Below are 18273 nucleotides of genomic sequence, written 5' to 3'. Positions count from 1 at the left end.
AAAAAAAAAATTCTTTACATTTAATTGGGAAAATAGTAATAACAGCATAATTAGACAGCAGAAACACAGTCAAGTCAAGTAATTAGAATATTATTATCAGGGCTTCTGACTTTGGTCAGCCAGCTGGAGTGAGGTTTTCGGGAAAAGTCTGAATATGCATAAACATGCATTTACACGCATGTAACACTTTTATTAGCTTGTAAACTGTAGGGTTGGCAAACGACCCCAACGTTTTTGATGTAGCTAATTTTAGATTCATAATGGAATAATATACATTTGCTGTTAGAGTTCTTGCGTATGTCGGAAGGTGGGAGAGTCGGTGACCCTGCGTTACCCAGGATTGTTCAGAAAGCTGTTTACTGAAAATAAACATTTTCTTGAACTCCTTTCGCCATTTCATTGGTTTCATTTGTATATAAGCAAGTCGAAAATCTGAAATCTGATTTTCCTGTATGAATTCCAGCAATGATTTGGGCTTTACTGAGTGCTTATTAAAATATGAATGAGGGGACGAAGTAATTAAATAAAACGATGCTAGCAGCTGTCCACTTAATACAGTCTGATATAATTTACAGTAATCAGAATTCGTTCCAATAGCAGCTTATTACAGAATGTTAGTAAATAAATGTTGCTTATCAACACATTTGTCTTCTCATACACAGAAATTGGGGTTTTACAATTATGCTGTATCTGAGTATTTGTTGCTAAAAGTGAATACCGTATTTCAAAAACAAATGGTCATTCTTTTGCTGAAAAGTACAATTATCTTTAAATGGATTTGGATTTGTTGACAAACAAAAGTTTCTCAACGTGACTTTTGTGAGTAATTCCTCTCTGGCAGAAACTATTTCTTTGCTAAGCTTGAGTGTTACTTTAGTAATCTTTCATCTATAAACAAATATAAGTAGCTTTTAAAACAATTCCATAATGAATATTCATTCATGGACCGAATGGCCTCCTCTCGTTTGTAAATTTCTTATGTTCTTACCTATCCACCTTTTAGCTAGTTCTCCTGGTCAGGGTCGCAGAGCCCTCGAGCAGCACAGGCCATAAGGCAGGCAGCAGGTATAGACCTTGGGGGGATTGCAATTCATAAACTCTACTGCAGTATTCAAATCATTTTACTTCATGTTTTGCTTAAAAATGGAGCCAAGGATTGCTTTGGTAAGACTGGGAAATGTCTGAGAATTTGAAGTTCCTTAATTCACAAAAATCCCTGGGGAGACATTGAAAATTATAGTACCACAACCTGCGATTTATTTAAAGAACAGCTGGGAATACAAGATGTTCAGAAAGCTTCAACTTCCGAACATCTGAGGCGAAACGCAGTAAACAGAACTGCTTTGCGTGCTCCCCTGACACTGGGCTCTGCCCTGCCACCCCGCGCGTTCAGATTCTCCTCATGCCTTTGAAGTTGTGCTAGTTAATGATCACCACTTACCGAGTTTTTCCTAGTTTAATGCCAAGTGCTAACTGTGAGAAGGTGCTCAATCATTTCACAAAGCAGAGACGGTTAATTACAAAAGAAAACATTTATTTGGAAAATGGAGGTATTTTGCATTTTCCCCACTCAAGTTCGAGAAATACTATGTCATACTTTTCCTGAAAAGCAAATGGAACCAAATCCACTTCCATCTTTTCCCACATTCACAGGCAAATCAGAGACGGCCACCAGCTGCCCGTTACACAGTTTGATTGGAAAACCAGGTGCGATAATGAGACGAGAAAGCAGCGAGTGTTAAGGGATCAGGAAAACACCACTGGCAACTATAGAGAACCAATAAGAGAACCAGCCATGGGAGCAAATGCTGGAAACATCCATGCACACAATTCTCCGGCTTCTCAGTGGGCTGGCACTAGTGGGTAACAGGGTCCAACATGAATGCACAAGGACGGACCACAAGCCTGTTGAGTGGTAGATGAAAAAGACCTTAAACCGGGGATCCCCAGTCCCGGTCCTGGAGACTCGGTCTGCAACACAGTTTCTAGATTTCCCTGCTCAAGCACCTTCATCAGCTACACAGCAAATTGCCAGGTTTAGTAGATGTGTTTGAGCAGGGAAATCTACAAACTGTTGCACACTGATACCCCAGGACCGGAATTGGGGATCCCTGTCTTAAACTGATCACATCTGAGAATAAAAACCCACATTTGTGTCAGATTGGATCAATAATATTGCATAGAGCCATGCTGAATAAGACCCGCCCTTGAGCTGCTGGAGCTACTCATCCCACACTGACATTCTACAGCCTAGATGACGTCACTGTCGCCCAAGCATTCCTCCAGGATGCGTTCAGCTATAACCTGATTAGTGCAAAGGTACATTGCTGTTCTGCTTTGTTGTGTTGCAGCCCCAATTTGAAAGAGCCTGGCATTTTGTTACCTGCTAACCCTAAATGATTTTGTGGGCTCATTTTTGGTCGTTCACTGTCAACACCTGGGAACCACACAATAAGTAATAAGAGCAATGGCTCTAATATCAGTAACAATAACATCATCAACAACGACGACGACAACAACATGATAAAAGACATTAAAACAAACACTTACATCAATGGTTGGTCAGACTTTTACATCATAAATAGCTTTCAGCAAAAGTGTTTCCCTCAAGAACATGTTCAAAGAAGTTAGGCCCCTGTACACAGCACCTGGCTGCAGATTGGCTGAGCCAGAGTGACAGCTAGCCTATCACAAAGGGCATTCCTTGGATGGACAAGTCCCCTCAGACTTCAGCCGACTTTGGTGGGCATTGTCTTGATATTCCCCCAATGGCAAGGGAAAAAGGGGTGTCGCCTAACTTTGGGCAGCCTGGGGGGGGGGGGGGGGGGGGGGGGGGAGAGAGAGAGAGATAGGAGAGAGAAGCTAGAGATGAGGCTTATTTACAGGACACCCATCTCCTGAACTAGAACTTCTTCACATTCAAAATCACCAGGAGGAGAAAGGCTTTTTGGGAGCGCTTGAACTACGGCTTTCTGTCTTGGCTCCATGCGGCTACCCCTCCCCTCATCCCTGCAAGATATGAAACGCCAGTAAGAATCAGATCACGGGATTAAGGGGGGAGGGGCCGCAGCGTTTGACACCATGGCCCCTTCAAGACACGTGACTCTGCTGCGGGGCCAGTCATTTATTATTTTCCTCACACCTGCTCCCCGCCTCATTTTGCGTCTCTATTTTCTCCAGGCAAGGCAATAAATATTACATGAGATGTCAGTGGAGCACCAGGGGCCACAGCCCGCTCTCAGTGCCATCAGGACACCTGCGTGAGCTCAGGGCAGCGTGTTGTGTGTCTGCAGAACCCTGGTCTGATTGGCGCCGCGGAGATCTCCCTGCCGGCTTTCAGTTCTGCCTCTGCGCCACCAGGGGTATGGTGCTCATCTCCATTCTGTGTGGGGAGTCCTGAGGAGTACGCCCCTGACTGCAGATGTAAGGGGGGGGTGATATCCACCGGGGGGCCATGTGGGACATGGTCTGATGGAGGAGGGACGGCACTGGAAACAACAGTCGTTTTGGCACCTTCATGGCCGTTGCAGGAATCGAGGTTGTTTCCAAAGGTGCCATGGTCAGCATAGCCATCCAGGGTAAAGCCATTGGTCTTGGCAGGGCAGGACTCAGGGGGGGCAGTGAGGGTGGTGGCACGGGTGCTGCCGGGCCGGGTGGTGCTGCAGGAGCTGCTCTCAAAATGATCCCGGCGCCCCAGGACATGGCGGCGGATGATCCGGCGGAACGTGTGGCGGAATTCTCGGATGCGGTAGGCGTAGATGAAGGGGTTGACCACCGAGTTGGCGTGAGAGAGGATGATGGCCAGGTACATGATGCTGGCATGCGGCCGGGCGCACTCGGGGCAGAAGAGAGTGAAGCAGTTGATAACGTGCAATGGCAGCCAGCAGATGGCGAAGAGTCCCACGATGATGGCGAGAGACTTGGCTGCGTGGACCTCCTTCTGGAGGGTAGAGCGTGACCGCTCCCCATGCACCACCTTCAGCTCCATCCTCTTTAGCTGCCGCCGCGCAGCCATGAAGATGCGCAGGTAGATGCCCAGCATGAGTAGGAGGGGCATCAGCACACAGCCAAAGAAGTTGAAGTAGACCATGTAGTCCATGGTGACTACCTTCTCAAAAAGGCACTCGATGGTGCCACTAGGGCACTTAGGACCACTGGTGTTGTTGGCGAACTTGGTGTCGTTCTGTGGGCGGTTCTTGGTGTGCCAGCCCAGCATGGGTGTGAGGCCGATCACCACCGAAAGCGCCCAGCAGATGGCGATGATGCCCTTGGCACGCTGGCTTGTCACCAGGCTGTTATACCTTTTGGAAAAAAAGAACAAGGAGATTTTCATGAGCTTTCCAAATCATAACAAAGACGCATGACACACTCCTGGACTGGGGGGTTTAAATCACACACCCCTGCTCAGTGTGTGAGGAGTGTGCATGTTCTCCCTGTGGATGTGCAATTATCTTTCTGCAGGTCCAAAATAGGAATTCCGGGTTCTCTGAACTGCCCATAATGTGTGATTCTCTTCGTGTGTAACCTGCGATGGACTGGTATCTCTTTGTGTGTAACCTGTGATGGACTGGTATCTCTTTGTGTGTAACCTGCGATGTACTGGTATCTCTTTATGTGTAACCTGTGATGGACTGGTATCTCTTTGTGTGTAACCTGTGATGGACTGGTATCTCTTTGTGTGTAACCTGTGATGGACTGGTATCATATGCAAGGTGTGTCCTGCCATGCACTGTGTGCTTTATGTGATTGGCTGCAGGCTCAATGTATCCCTATACTAGATAAGTGCTTATAGAAGATGGATGGATGGATGGATGGATGGATGGAGATTTATGCATGCAACCTTCACAAAATGACACTAAGCTGCAGAGTAAGTCATCATTGACATTTTTAAAGCATTTTAACTGCTATTCACATGCTTGAATGTTGCTGTATCAGCTTTCTGGGAAAATGAGGGCCTGAACCATAATGGATAATAAAGAGAGCAGGAAGTATGTGGCTGTTCAGGCCAGTTGAGTCTGCAAGCTTCACACGGGATCTGAACACCTGTCCACACACAGCCTCATCCTAGGGGGGGCAGGAAGAAGCTGACCAAATAACGCACCAGTTGTTATGGCTGGGGGCTCTAATGGGACGTGAGCCGTTGGGACCCAGATCCCACTCTGGGGAGTTTACACCGGCTCCGAACTCAAACTGTACACGGAACTTTGGATTCAAACAGGAAGCAACAGGGGACAAAAAAATCATTTTCACTATTCATGTTTAACGAACGTAATGCATTAGTGATTAGAGCAGATGTCCATGAATGCAGGAAATTACTTTGTAACCTTCATGTGAGTCCAGAACGTATTTAGTTTGCCAGGGACTGGGATCTCAGCTTTCCAGTAAAGACCAGTACATCAGCACTGAATCACTGACTAGACAATAACTACAGAAAGACCTGGAAAAGAAAATAAACCCACCATCATCCACAGGGAAAGGAAGCGAAAACAAATCTGCTGTTCAGATGGAGTTACAGAAGCTAACAAAATGTCATTTGATGAGAAGCTCTATTTTCGGTTCGCCTTCTGGTCTGTGTGGGAGAAAAGCCGACATCTTTAGCCGCTTTCTGCAGCGAGTCATGCTGCAAAGGTCAAATTGTGCAAATAAACAAACCACTTCAAAACAGGGGCACATGATCACATGACACGTGGCCTCACTCCCTGACACAACCACCACCACTGCTGCTTCAGGTGGGACTGGGTGGGGGGCGGGGGGTCTTACTGTTTCTCCACTCCATGAGGAATGTGACAGAAATGATTACTGTTAAATGAGAATCACAGCATTGTGTACTATCTATAAATCGAATCGAATCTATAAGAGAGTCCTGAGTCATTGCAGCAAATAATGACTCCAAATACACCACAAAATAAACACATTCATCATGAACTCCATTGTGCTCTGCTTTTCTTCAGCACAAAAAGTCACACAGTGATGACGAAAGCATGCTTGGGCCTGGATCAGTAAGTGCAATGTGAGCACGGACCAGTGGGGGATTTCATGGGGGGGGGAACCGGGCCAAGTATGAGTACACCCTAAAACCCACTCTCTACAATGACCCCCATAATCCATCCAGTCACATTACGAAACCACTACAGGATACTGCCCTGATCCTTCAGCCTTTCTGTACCAAAAATCTGACTAATCTTTCAATATTTAGCCATCCATCCATACTCCTTATCAGTCACAACGTCACGGTGAACCTGGAGCCCATTCGAGGAGGTCGAGAGCATGAGGCAGTGCCTACCATTCCGTCGCAAAGCGCACACAAACACTGTGGTAAATCGAGAGACACTAAATCGCCTAACTGCGTGTTTTCGGACTGCAGGAGGAAGTTCAGACAAAGGCAGGCCGGAACAAGTAAAGCTCTACCTGCTCAGAGCCAGGGCTGACCCGCTGCAGTGCTGACCACTGAGCCTCCATGATTGATTTGGCTTTTATATGCCATTTATATATTTGGCAATGTTAAGATTTTAATATCTTTCCGAAAGGTCCAGGAAGAGACACGCCCCCGCATGACCTAATACGGAAATCTTTCAGGCTGCCTGCTCACTCGACAGGAGCGCCCACGGTGCAGTGACAAACTGACTGCAGAATGGAGTCAGGCAGCTGCTCGTACAGCTATTAGTGTGAGGAGAGCCGGGCCCAGGTCTTCCGAGCGACGTGCCGGACAGGCTGCATCTGTTCTCACTGAGGACGGCAGGAATCGATCTTGTCATTTAGCCATTAGCTGCTTTTCTGCACCAATAAAACTTTGCCTCCCCCCCCCCACCCCCCCCCACCCCCAAGGGTTCATTTTTCCCCATAGTCAGGGCAGCCTGCGTTGGCTGTGTTGTGTCAGACTCCACGGTGACGCACGACGGACCGTCTTTGTGTTGGTGAATCAGAAAAGTGGGGATCACTCACTCCTGACGTGTGTGTGTGTGTGTGTGTGTGTGTGTGGGAGTGGGGGGACAGGGACGTGGGCTACAAGCCGCTCCCATCAGCCCCGCAGTCTGCACCCCCCCGCCTCCGAGCCTCAGACACACATACATGTTCTTGCCTATAATCTGTCTGACGGACAAAACCCACAAAGTGTTCAGCTCTCGCAATTGGTCACACAGGTGAACAACAGGAAACCTCCTGTTGCCTAAATTTTGTTTCATTCCCTCTTAGCTCTCCTGCTCTCTGCAAACGGCTCCCACGCCTGGGAGGCACCGTCCACCCCTGTTCCTGTCCATCATTCCAGGGTTTGACAAAAAAACCAGGGCAGGATGGGGTCTGCCATTGTATATTCACAGCGAAGGTGCCCGACCTAAATGATCCTGTGAAAACATTCAAGCCCTCTTCACCGTCAGACATGATGCTTTATTGTTTCCAATAGCAGCAGCCACTAACCAACGGAATAACGGAAAAACTCTCAACTGGTTTTTCTGATGCGTGTTTCTGAAAGTGCTCATCTGTCACACTCGAGTTGTGTGACGCGTCATTCCTTTGTGTACAGTTGCATGGGCAGATAGCCTTTACATGACATGACACTTCTCTCCGTACTGGATTGTATTACAGTTCAATGCTGTTCTTGCAGCTCTGATGTTTGTTGGTTTGAAATAGCACAGTGATTTTAGCTCAGCCAGTGATGTAAAACCAGTTTACTATGTTAAAAAGAAACCATGTGAATCCTGGGAGGAATGTTATATAAACAAGTACATGGAAATTCGATTTATCATCCTCCAACCACTTCTAATGGCTGGGGGGGGGGGGGGCTGAAGGCTCAAACCGGGGTCACTCGCTAGACAGGACACCAGTATATTGCAGGGTAGATATCCACAAAAACACAGGGTGGGGAATTTAGAAATCTTACCATTTATCTAACTGTAAGACAACCTTGGGAGAAACTCAGGTAACACGCAAATTCCCCACATGCAGAGCGGAGGAGGGATTCAAACCAGCAACCCTGCCGGTGGGAGGCAGCAGGGTACCCAGTGAGCCGTTATACCACCCACTTAAACTTTTGTATAATGCTGAAAATTTATAAAAGATATTTTCATTAAAACAAACCCTAACTACTACTGTAGACTGAAATGCGTAACTGCAGTAAACCACCATTAACTTGTTACGGACATTTTTATCCAAGGCGCCATATAACTGAAAAAGCAGTGTCAGCCAGTTCCTGGAACAACTGGGGTTAGGGGCCTTGCTAAAGGGGCCAATGGTGACATCATTCTGCAGGTCAGAGTATGAACCAGGGTGCTAACCTGCAGAGTTATCCCCCCCCATACGCATTAATAACACCAAAGAAAAGAAAACTATACTCTCTGACTGATTCTGGGTATAGAGAGTAGCCGCTTTCATCTTTATAATGAAATTTACCGCATTTACTCCACAACGAATCAGTGACGAATTACTATATATTTTGTGGCTAGCCCGGTTGTTAAGATAAGTAAATTAGTGCCCACTCCCTTTTGATCATTCTTAAAGCAAAACAGACTTCAAAAGTTTAATACCATGAATGCAGAGGAGAGCCCATTCGTCAACCACTTGATAACATTTCCTCCGGAAGTCATAAAAATACATTGGTGAAGTGTCTGGTTCGTTCGTTGAAAGGTAAATATTACATAATAAACAAGCTGCCGAGTATCCGCTTGTCATCGTAACAAATTGCAGAAGCACAGCGAGAACCTGTTTGTTAATCTAATTTTCTATAATGTTGGGAGATTATTATTTAAAAATGTGATAATACTGATGATCGTTCAACAAATAGCTGTTACGTGTTGTTAGCTGGGAGCCTGAACCATCTTTCCGGTGCTTTTTATACGCCATTTTCAATTATTTGTCATTTTGATGGCTAAAAACCAAGCAAAACCCAAACCTGAGCCAACACAGGAGCCAAAACCAGACCCAAAACCAGATTTAAAAGCAAAACAAAAACCGGAGACAGAAACAGACCAAAAATCAGACCCAAAACCAGATTCAAAACCAGATACAAGTAGAGCTAAGAGCAGATCCAGAGCAGACTGAAACCATGAATCAAGGGACTTCTATAAAGAGGGGGCTTATGAGGAACTGTCTCTGATTATAACCTGTCCCACCACTTCACTGAAACAACCTCCTTCATAATTACCAGTAAATACATTAAATACAAAAAACAATGGGGTTTATTATCAATCAAAAATGTAACCGTAACCAGCACATACACACAACCCCAGGTATGAGTGGGATCACTGTAGGATACCAACGAAAAACCCAGGGTGCTTTTTAGCTGGCCATTTCCAGGAAGCAAAAAAAAAAAAACAACTGAACAAACAAAAAAAAACTAAAGCTGGTCACTAAGGGCAGCTGGGCCAGAAGGCAGGGATACGAGTCATCCCTGGTTTCAAAGCACCATAAAGGCAAGCCAGCCCAACACCATAAAGGCAAGCCAGCCCAACACCATAAAGGCAAGCCAACCCAACACTGTAAAGGCAAGCCAACCCAACACTGTAAAACCAAGCCAACCCAACACTGTAAAACAAAGCCAACCCAACACTGTAAAGGCAAGCCAACCCAACACTGTAAAACCAAGCCAACCCAACACTGTAAAACCAAGCCAACCCAATGCCATATAGCCAATCCAACCCAACACCATAAAGGCAAGCCAACCCAACAGCATAAAGGCAAGCCAACCCAACACCATAAAGCCAAGCCAGGCCAATACTGTAAAACCAAGCCAACCCAACGCCATAAAGCTTAGCCAACCCAACATTCTAAAGCCATGTCAACCCAGCACAATAAAGCCAAGTCAACCCAATACTGCTAAAGCCAGGCTCAAGGCAGGCTGTAAGGCACTTTCAGCCCTGTCTGGTCCCCCATGACAGCGCCTACATCAAGCCGTTGCCTCTTTGAATGTTGTTTAATGTAAAATATGGTCACAGATTCAAGGACTGAAATCCAGCTAATAACGCAGCCTTTTCAAATGGCCACATATCCAGTCACAGTCACAGTGACGTCAGGAGAGAGGCTGCACAAGACGGATTCGCCCTGGACGGGCACAGATCCATCGCCAGTTGCATGCTAATGGTGCTAGACACACACCAAGGGCGACTTGGAGTGGCTGATATCCTTCACCTTTGCTCCTATGGGAGGAAATCCGTGTGGACAAGGGCAGGTCAGGCAGAGCCACCAGCCCAGTGACGTCCGGGGCTGGATTTCAACTCCCAGCCCTGAAGGTGAGAACATTAAATCCTCCTGATTCACAGGGCCAACTCAGTATTAAAGGCCCCCCACCAATCACACTTGACAGTCCTACGGGAGGGGGGGGGACATCTTCATTTTTTTTTTAAGTTTATATCCCGTCCATCATCATTCTCCCAACTGCTTATCCAGCTTAGGGTCACCTGGACGGCCTAGAGTCTGTCACAAGCAGTTCAGGGTGCAGAATGTCTAGTAGAAATGTAAACATTGATAATCCATTTAAAAAATTTCATTTATAAAGTTCATATTTTCATTTATTTCCTATTCCTATTATGGAGTTCTCCATATGCATAACAATCTCCCTCCATCAGGGATGTGACGGATAGGGTCACTGCATTAATTACATTCACATCACATTTATTTATGTGACAGACACTTTTTTCCGAAAACGACATACATTCAGAAAGCAGGCACAGACAGTCCCTTTAACAAATGGGGTTTGAGGACTTGGCTCAGGGACCCAACAGTGAAATCACTCTACCGACCACAGGATCTGAACCAACAGCTTTCGAATTACTGACAAAGTCCATGCAACCTGTAAATGATGGGTTCAGTGAAAGACGTCACTGCAGAGGGTTAGGGTTAGGATAAGACTAAAAGAGGCTCACCGCAGAGGGATCTTGATGGCGATGTAGCGGTCGATGGCGATGGCCAGCAGGCTGAAGATGGAGCTCTGCGTGAGGACGAGCACGAAGCAAGCGATGAAGAGGCAGCCGTAGAAGTGGGCGCAGAAGCCGGTGCTGATTGCGATGGCGAAGGGCACGGCCAGCACGCCCACGGCGATGTCGGCCGCCGCCAGCGACACCACGAAGAAGTTGGTGATGGTCTGCAGGTTGCTGTTGAGGCAGACGGCCCAGCAGACGAGCACGTTGCCCAGGACGGACAGCACGGCGATCAGCAGCTCCAGCACGATGTAGACGACGGCAGGGGCATTGTACAGCATGGTTGAACAAGCCGCGGGGACACCAGGCACGAGTGAGGGGTTCTCGCCGCAACGTCCATAGCTGCAGTTCCGGTGGTACAGCTGCTCGAGGGACGCTGCCCCACCCCCCCCCCCTGCCACAGACCAAAGATGTTGCTCCGGGGCTCAGCGGAGAAACTTCTAGATGTGTCTGTTCTGCCAACTCTCCTGTTTTCTGCTGTCTTCGATTTGCTTTCCTGCAGAAGAACCGGTTTCCAAAAATGACCAGTAGGTCTGGTCTGGTGCCAAGGTATAATCACAAGGAGATCACCATCCTGTAGCTAAATGGGGGTAAAAAAATAAAAAATAAATAGCAGCATCATTTACTTCCTTACAATCACTAGTCTGTTTCTCATTACACTTAAGTAAAAAAAAATTGAAAAACACGGAAAGTTCTATGATAGGTAAATTATTTGAATCCCTTTAGAATACGAACGCCTTCTCATTTTACTGCCATTTTACAAGTGACAATGTATTTTGTTTATGCAAAGAGGCCTTATTTGTAACTTGCTTTTCTTGAGAGACACAGATTTTGGGTCAGAGTGTAGGATCAGCGAACATGCAGCACCCCTAGAGCACTTGGGGTTAGGAGCCTTGCTGTGGAGCCCATGACCTTCTGGGATGGATCCTTAACTTACTGTGCTACACAGAGTTTCCTCCAGCAGGACACCACCCTTCAGGCAGGGCTGAATACCAGCAAGGAGGCGGTTTGGCCACGGGCACTCAGGGTCAGCCCCTGGAATGTGTGAAGAATTGGGAAAGCCTGGAGGCAGCCGTAATTTCCAGAAGCCCTCATCTCGCATGTGTCAGAACAACACAAGGATCCGACTGAGGACCAGCATTAAAAGAGTTTAAGCACAAGCCAGACATTCAGGCTACATTTCCCATAGACCACATGCGTCAGGGAAAGGCAGGCCAGACCCCGCACGCCATCGTTCAAACGCAAGATCAGGAGATGCTATGCAAAGGAACCGACCTTAGAGGTCGACACTTTGATGGACTGATGAAGTGACAGGGGGTTTCTATGGAAAACCGCATTCCTCTTTCACGGGATCCATTTTGGAGAGCAAATTTTTTAATAATTACCCAGCGTGCAAACAGATAAGGCTACAGTTTAACAGCAGCCAGGAGCATCTGGGATGCTTCCGATGCCCCTGAGGTGACCTGCGTCTGATAAGCGGAGGAGCAGCTTATAAGAGACGGAATCCTGACTTATTTATGTCGGCAATTATCGCGGCCAACCAGCGACTCATAACGCTGCACCTCTCAGGCAAGGAGGTTCCATCGGACGTGATGGAAAGTGTTGATTGCCGTAGCTCTGGCACGTTCTGCAGGCAGGAAGATCGAGCGTTGTGACAAAAATCTAACGCAAGATATCTGAGAGGTGCAAAGTGTAAGAGACATCGTGGTTTAAGTGGTGCAAGGCAGCAGGATTTCATCCCCACGGAGCCGGTCTCCATAGAGGCCGCCAAGCAGGCAGCAGCTGCATCTGGAGACAGGAACCTTCGGACTGAAGTGCAATTCATTCGAGACCACCCCCCCCCCCCCCCCCCCCAGCAACTGTTCTTCAGAAATGTAAAGAATCCTCAGCGGGAAAGAGGAAGTCAGGGTGTGGTCAGCTTGGTAAAGGCTCCTGAGATCACTCTGATCACACTGAATCACCCTAGTGCCCTTCAAAACATGGCTGCTTATCAACGCGTGTGAGATACCAAGCTATCACATTCATACGGGCTTCGGGGCCCAAGGAACTGGCGGCCGGCGGAAATGAGAGAAAGACGATAAACAAGAGAATACCCACAGAACTGGCCTTCGTCACTGTTACGATGCCACATTTGCACTTTTCTGTTTCGGTTTTTTTCGCTGCACAATTAAAAATAGCTCCAGAAAGAGCTAAAAAAAAAACAATTGTACTCCACCACATTATACAGAAACCCAAGGTCAAGTAACTGTGTAAATCATTACACAAACCTTCACGTGAAGGTCACTCTGAAATGTGCCACTTTCCATCACGGTTTTTAGCAGGCAGTGAAAGGATATATCCTTTTATGGACAGTAAATTCAGAATTTTATGCCTTATATACACTTATTGGGCAAATTTAGAATCATACGTTGCTGTAAACACAAGAGTTACTATTCATTTCAGTTTAAGGGTTACTGACATTTTTGCTCAAGCAAATCCTAGTTACCAAAAGAAAAAAAAAAGTTAGAAGTAATGTCCAGAGTGGCTAGTGAGATCCAGCTCCGGGACAGGAGAAGCACACAAACGATAATGATAACCAGTAAAGTGTGCCCGCATCCAGTAGGTTGTGGGTTTTTAACCTTTTGGCCAGGAGTGCTGCATGTTGGCAGACACTGTGCTCTCACAGTCTGACCCCACAATTTCCTCATCTGTATGTCGCTTCAGCTAAATAAACAAATGTACTTCCCTCAAAGTTTTCACAGCAGACTCAACACTACCTGGAATGGCTTCCTCCCATTTAGCTCTATTTGTTGAACGTTTCCGCCATTGCACGATGTTCATTCCAGCTGTGATATTAAAAACCAGCCCATGATTCCTCAAACTCTGCTTTCCACTCATTTTTTTTGTGACCATAAGCCTTTCAAAAGGCAAAGCAACACAACGGGTTCAACCTGAACAGAGCAGGAAAATGTGCCAAGCACCAGGGACCAGCAAGAAAACCGGAGCTACGTAACAATAACAATCCAACATAACATCAATCCAAGAAAGAGACCGTCGGCTTCTACTGACGTGAGAAACGAAAAAAACTGTCAAACGGCAAAGAAAGATCCAGGAAGTATAGGCCTCAGCTGAATTATTACTGAGATGTAGCTCACGGAGAAAGACTCACAGAGAAATACTCACAAAGACTCACAGAGAAATACTCACAAAGACTCACAGAGAAAGACTCACAAAGATTCACAGAGAAAGACTCACAGAGAAATACTCACAAAGACTCACAGAGAAAGACTCACAGAGAAATACTCACAAAGACTCACAGAGAAAGACTCACAGAGAAATACTCACAAAGACTCACAGAGAAAGACTCACAGAGAAATACTCACAAAGATTCACAGAGAAAGACTCACAGAGAAATATTCAGTTTATCAAAAGACTTACGATTTTATTTTTGCGCCAGTAGATGCCACATTACAGGGGCGCCAGCCTGGGACAGAGTGACATAAAGAACGAAGAAAAAACGCATTCACACTCTCTCTGTCCTCATGAAATTCTAAGAAATGTAGCAAAAGTACACTGGGTAATAATCTAAGAACTCTAATCTAATCTAATACTCAGAACATTATGAAATAATGACCAACTTCTCTTTTTTTGGCTGTTGATATACACTGTTTACAATAACTGCAAGACAAGTAAACAATGGGAGCCGCAAATGTTTCCAGAAGTGCTAAAAGTGTCGTCTCTATTGTGATTATAACAGTTACATGAATCTCAACAACAACAACAAGAAAAACGCAAAACCGGGCTCGGTATATCATGCTCAATACTGGCCCCTGGCGGTAAGACGGCACCTCTCCAATTTTTCAGAGGAAAGTGCGACGAAGTGAAACCATGCCAGTCACGGCGCTCAGATGTTCACATTTTCAGTAACCTGGGCGTGTCCGTGACGGCTGGATACCAGAGACTCTGTTTTCTCTGAGATTGAAGCCGAACTTTATAATGCGCATTATGATTATTATTTCCTTTCCTCATTAGATTAGCAGTGGGAACTGTATCACTTCAATTCTTAAACTGTTCAAACAACACGTACCACATATATATTACTTGTGCTGCATATTCAAAAATTTGGATGTCTTCACACTACAAAAACAAGAAAGTTTATCTATACCAGACCCCTTTTCCTATCTGACATCAATTTATGCATTTATTAGAAACAGGTATGGAATTAACTATTTTAGGAGAGCGTTTATTAGACTGATATACAGTTTCACCACACCAAAATAATAATATTACACCTATTTTGTTACCAGTTAAAATAACAAGGTAGAAGTAAATAGGCCTATAATTATTGTACGACGTTAAACTTACCACATGATTTTATTCCAAATGGGAAACAATTATTTGTACATTTTAATATTTCCAGTTAACTAGTAACTAGTAACCGAAACTTTCAATCAACGTTGTGGTTTTGTCTAGTGCAGACATGTGACGATAAAACAGCATACCACGAAAGCAATGTAATTTAGACACATTGTTTAACCCGATACTGAATATATTTTCCCCCTTTCTCCCGATTATTCTGTCTTGATTGACCATTGTTTGAATTATCTACAAAAAAAAAAGGTTTGTATCGCCTATTCTCCAAGCACACTTCATGATCCGATATTCACTGTATTTAAATTGCACCAGAAAAAATGCTTGTTTAGAAAGGCTCCTGTCTGCTAGTGAGAAGATTGATTAAAACGTATCTTGGTGAACCGCTGTGATAGTGATTATAAGGCATAAGATGTCAATTATTAGTCTGTAACAAACACGCATGCCTTCGTTTTCTCCTGTCTTAATCGTAATTACATCCCTTATAATATCGAGGATTAGCGTTTCACAGTAGTTGCACGAAAATATTATTAAATATTCGCAAAACTGTAATCATCACTATACGAACAAACACCCGCATTTCGATTCACAAAGAATAATCAATAGGATATTTACCTCTATTTCACAGGTTGTCCATCTCCATTTCCCACAACAGGCAAAATATTATACTTTTTTTAAAAAAAGTTGTTTTTTATCCACAGAAAAGGTTTATCTACTCTAAATTTAGTTTGCCAGCGCTATGACGTGTCAGACAGCGAAGACTAAATGAAGTTGCCTGAATTTCCTGTGTGCTTTCCGCAGCATTTTGGTAGAAATGAAAAGTGCAACTTGCGGCTTGCTTCTGGGTGACTGTAGATCCGCCAGGGCTGCGGCTGCATGAACTCAAAAACCGCCCTATCCGCTCCTCAACATATTCACCGAGTCTGGGTAATTGGGATAGTATATAAGAAAAAAACGGTACGAGTTTAACCCATATTCGCCTTATCAGGAGATGCTCGTACCAGCGCGGCGCTTCATTTCTCCGTACGGTCGTGTTCAGGCTTGCTTAACCACCTGCACACGCACGTCACCGCTTCCGCTGCGCAGATCAACTTCGGAGGGGTCCGCAAGAACAATGCAGAGCCGCCCCATCACGCAAGCCGACAAGTTTGGTCATTGTAAGGGAGTGATGCCGGCGTTTGGACAATGTGTCCGCTGATTCTGGTCGACATGTTCAGCTATCAGTGTCCCTACAGCAGTGTATGTGCTTGATGATTGCATAGCATATCTCTTGTCCTTCCACGGCAGTAACACGTGGCTGTACGCACCCCAAAATATGGACCGTATAACCATTAGCACGAGTCCGCAACCCCCGGGGATAGGGATATTCTCAAACAGTGTCCAGCTGGTAGACTATGACATCTGACCGAAAACCGTTGAAGGATAAGAAGTTCAATGTTATTAAGAGGGAGTCTATGGCAGAGATTGATGGAGTTTAGTCTACATGAGCGAACTTTTGCTGATTTTTTTTTTTATAAATTAGGAAACGTCGCTCGAATTTTATTAGATGTCGACCGAAAATTATTAAAATCACTGTTGAATTTTAGTTTGTTTTACTGATCTAACTCAGTGGTAAATTCAATAGAATGCGATTTCGACAGGAATGACAAATCTGTAAGAAGACACTCTCCAACTAATTTTCCGATCGAATACTGTTCTGCCAAAAGAATGCAAAGACAAACATAACGCAGAACAGCTTTAAAAAACACTGACATCGATCCTACCTGTTTGGAACTCAACCAGAGGGATGCAGCAAGATTCTTTCATTAGACATCCCATCACTTGTTGTTCTGTTGATGCTGAAGGAAAATGCTGTTTTGATTGCGGCTCCCAAAATTGTTCAGTTGGGTTCATATCACAGTTTTTACTCTCAGATTACCAATAAACGTCCCCTCGTAGCTACTGGATGTGGGCATTGTCACCCTAGAGGACTCTGCTCCTGTAATGATGATCATTTTTCATCACATGTTCTCACTCAAAATAACTTTGCTGTTGGTATTTATGTCTAAGAGGTTGTGTAGAAGCCATGCCAGGGAAAAGCACTCGACACCATAGCAGTCATCGCAGATGGAGCCAAATTTCTTTGTCATGGGAAGCCAGCAATTCTGGTGTGCATCATTAGTGAATTTGTTTTGTTTATTGAGGAAGATGACTCATGACTACGACTCTAACTACTGAGCTGAGGCTTCCTGTGTCCTTTACGGCACTTTAATAGCAGAAGTTTTTCCAGACACAATAAACGGTACATGTGGTACACCGTAACTTCAGAGACGGGGAGGCTCTTGATTGAACTGCCTACTTATGCCTCAGACTGGCATTTATAGTTTCTGTTTTTGCCTTCCAGCCTGAAGTAGTGCACCAAGATCATGTCTGAGGATTTCGGGATTTTCTTGGCGGCCCTAGCTGATGATGTCATGTGAAAATCACTTGAGGTATTATTCCACTTGAAACATCTGCAAGTTGACCAGGACTAATCATGTGCATCACAATAGCCAGCCCTTTTTCAAAGTCACAAAGGACTCCTTTGACCATGATCATATACAACATTTTTATATGTTAGTTATCTAAACCAATGTTTTTGTCATTGTAAATTTGGGTCATGATTTGTTGATAATGGGAGTCCTGAAGTTAACCCATTGGAGAACAGTTATATAGAGAACAGAATATAGTTCCGAGTGAGTGAGGCATGCTTCATACGGAGCATGTTCCCCTACATAATGCACAAAAAACCTTTCAAACGCAAGAATGAGTGACTATCGTGTATCTGTCATATGTGGACATACTATGACTTTCCGTAGCGGGCAGTGTGTCAGACCCATTAAAGAGCTCTCCATCCAGAGGCTCTGCAAGACCTGTTTCACCTCATCCTCTTCAGTCAGCAAACCAATGTTGCATGGAGCTCCCTCCTCTATACGAGAAGTGTCACTCTAGACGTTTCTCATGTGTGGTTCCCCGTTGGTGGAATGAGCTGCTGAAC

The 18273-nt window shown here is 45.2% G+C and overlaps 1 protein-coding gene across 4 annotated transcripts; it reads right to left on the bottom strand.

The window, feature by feature from the left end:
- Positions 1-1513: 1513 nt before the first annotated feature.
- adora2aa (adenosine A2a receptor a) lies at positions 1514-17455 on the bottom strand. 4 transcript variants are annotated; one of them, XM_048982659.1, is made up of 3 exons: positions 17021-17455; positions 10854-11487; positions 1514-4301 (listed from the first exon to the last, which is right to left on the bottom strand). In XM_048982659.1, the coding sequence occupies exons 2-3, from the start codon at positions 11186-11188 to the stop codon at positions 3248-3250; spliced, it is 1389 nt and encodes a 462-aa protein (XP_048838616.1). In that variant the 5' UTR covers positions 11189-11487; positions 17021-17455; the 3' UTR covers positions 1514-3247. The 4 variants fall into 4 exon arrangements, with proteins under 4 accessions (XP_048838616.1, XP_048838606.1, XP_048838633.1 ...); XM_048982649.1 differs by lacking the exon at positions 17021-17455 and adding an exon at positions 15873-17001; XM_048982676.1 differs by lacking the exon at positions 17021-17455 and adding an exon at positions 14325-15866.
- Positions 17456-18273: the final 818 nt, after the last annotated feature.

Source organism: Brienomyrus brachyistius, chromosome 2 (genome assembly GCF_023856365.1).
Source record: "Brienomyrus brachyistius isolate T26 chromosome 2, BBRACH_0.4, whole genome shotgun sequence".
Taxonomy (NCBI): Eukaryota; Metazoa; Chordata; class Actinopteri; order Osteoglossiformes; family Mormyridae; genus Brienomyrus; species Brienomyrus brachyistius.
The sequence above is the reverse complement of the archived record's forward strand: the minus strand, read 5'-3'. Positions and strand labels throughout refer to the sequence as shown.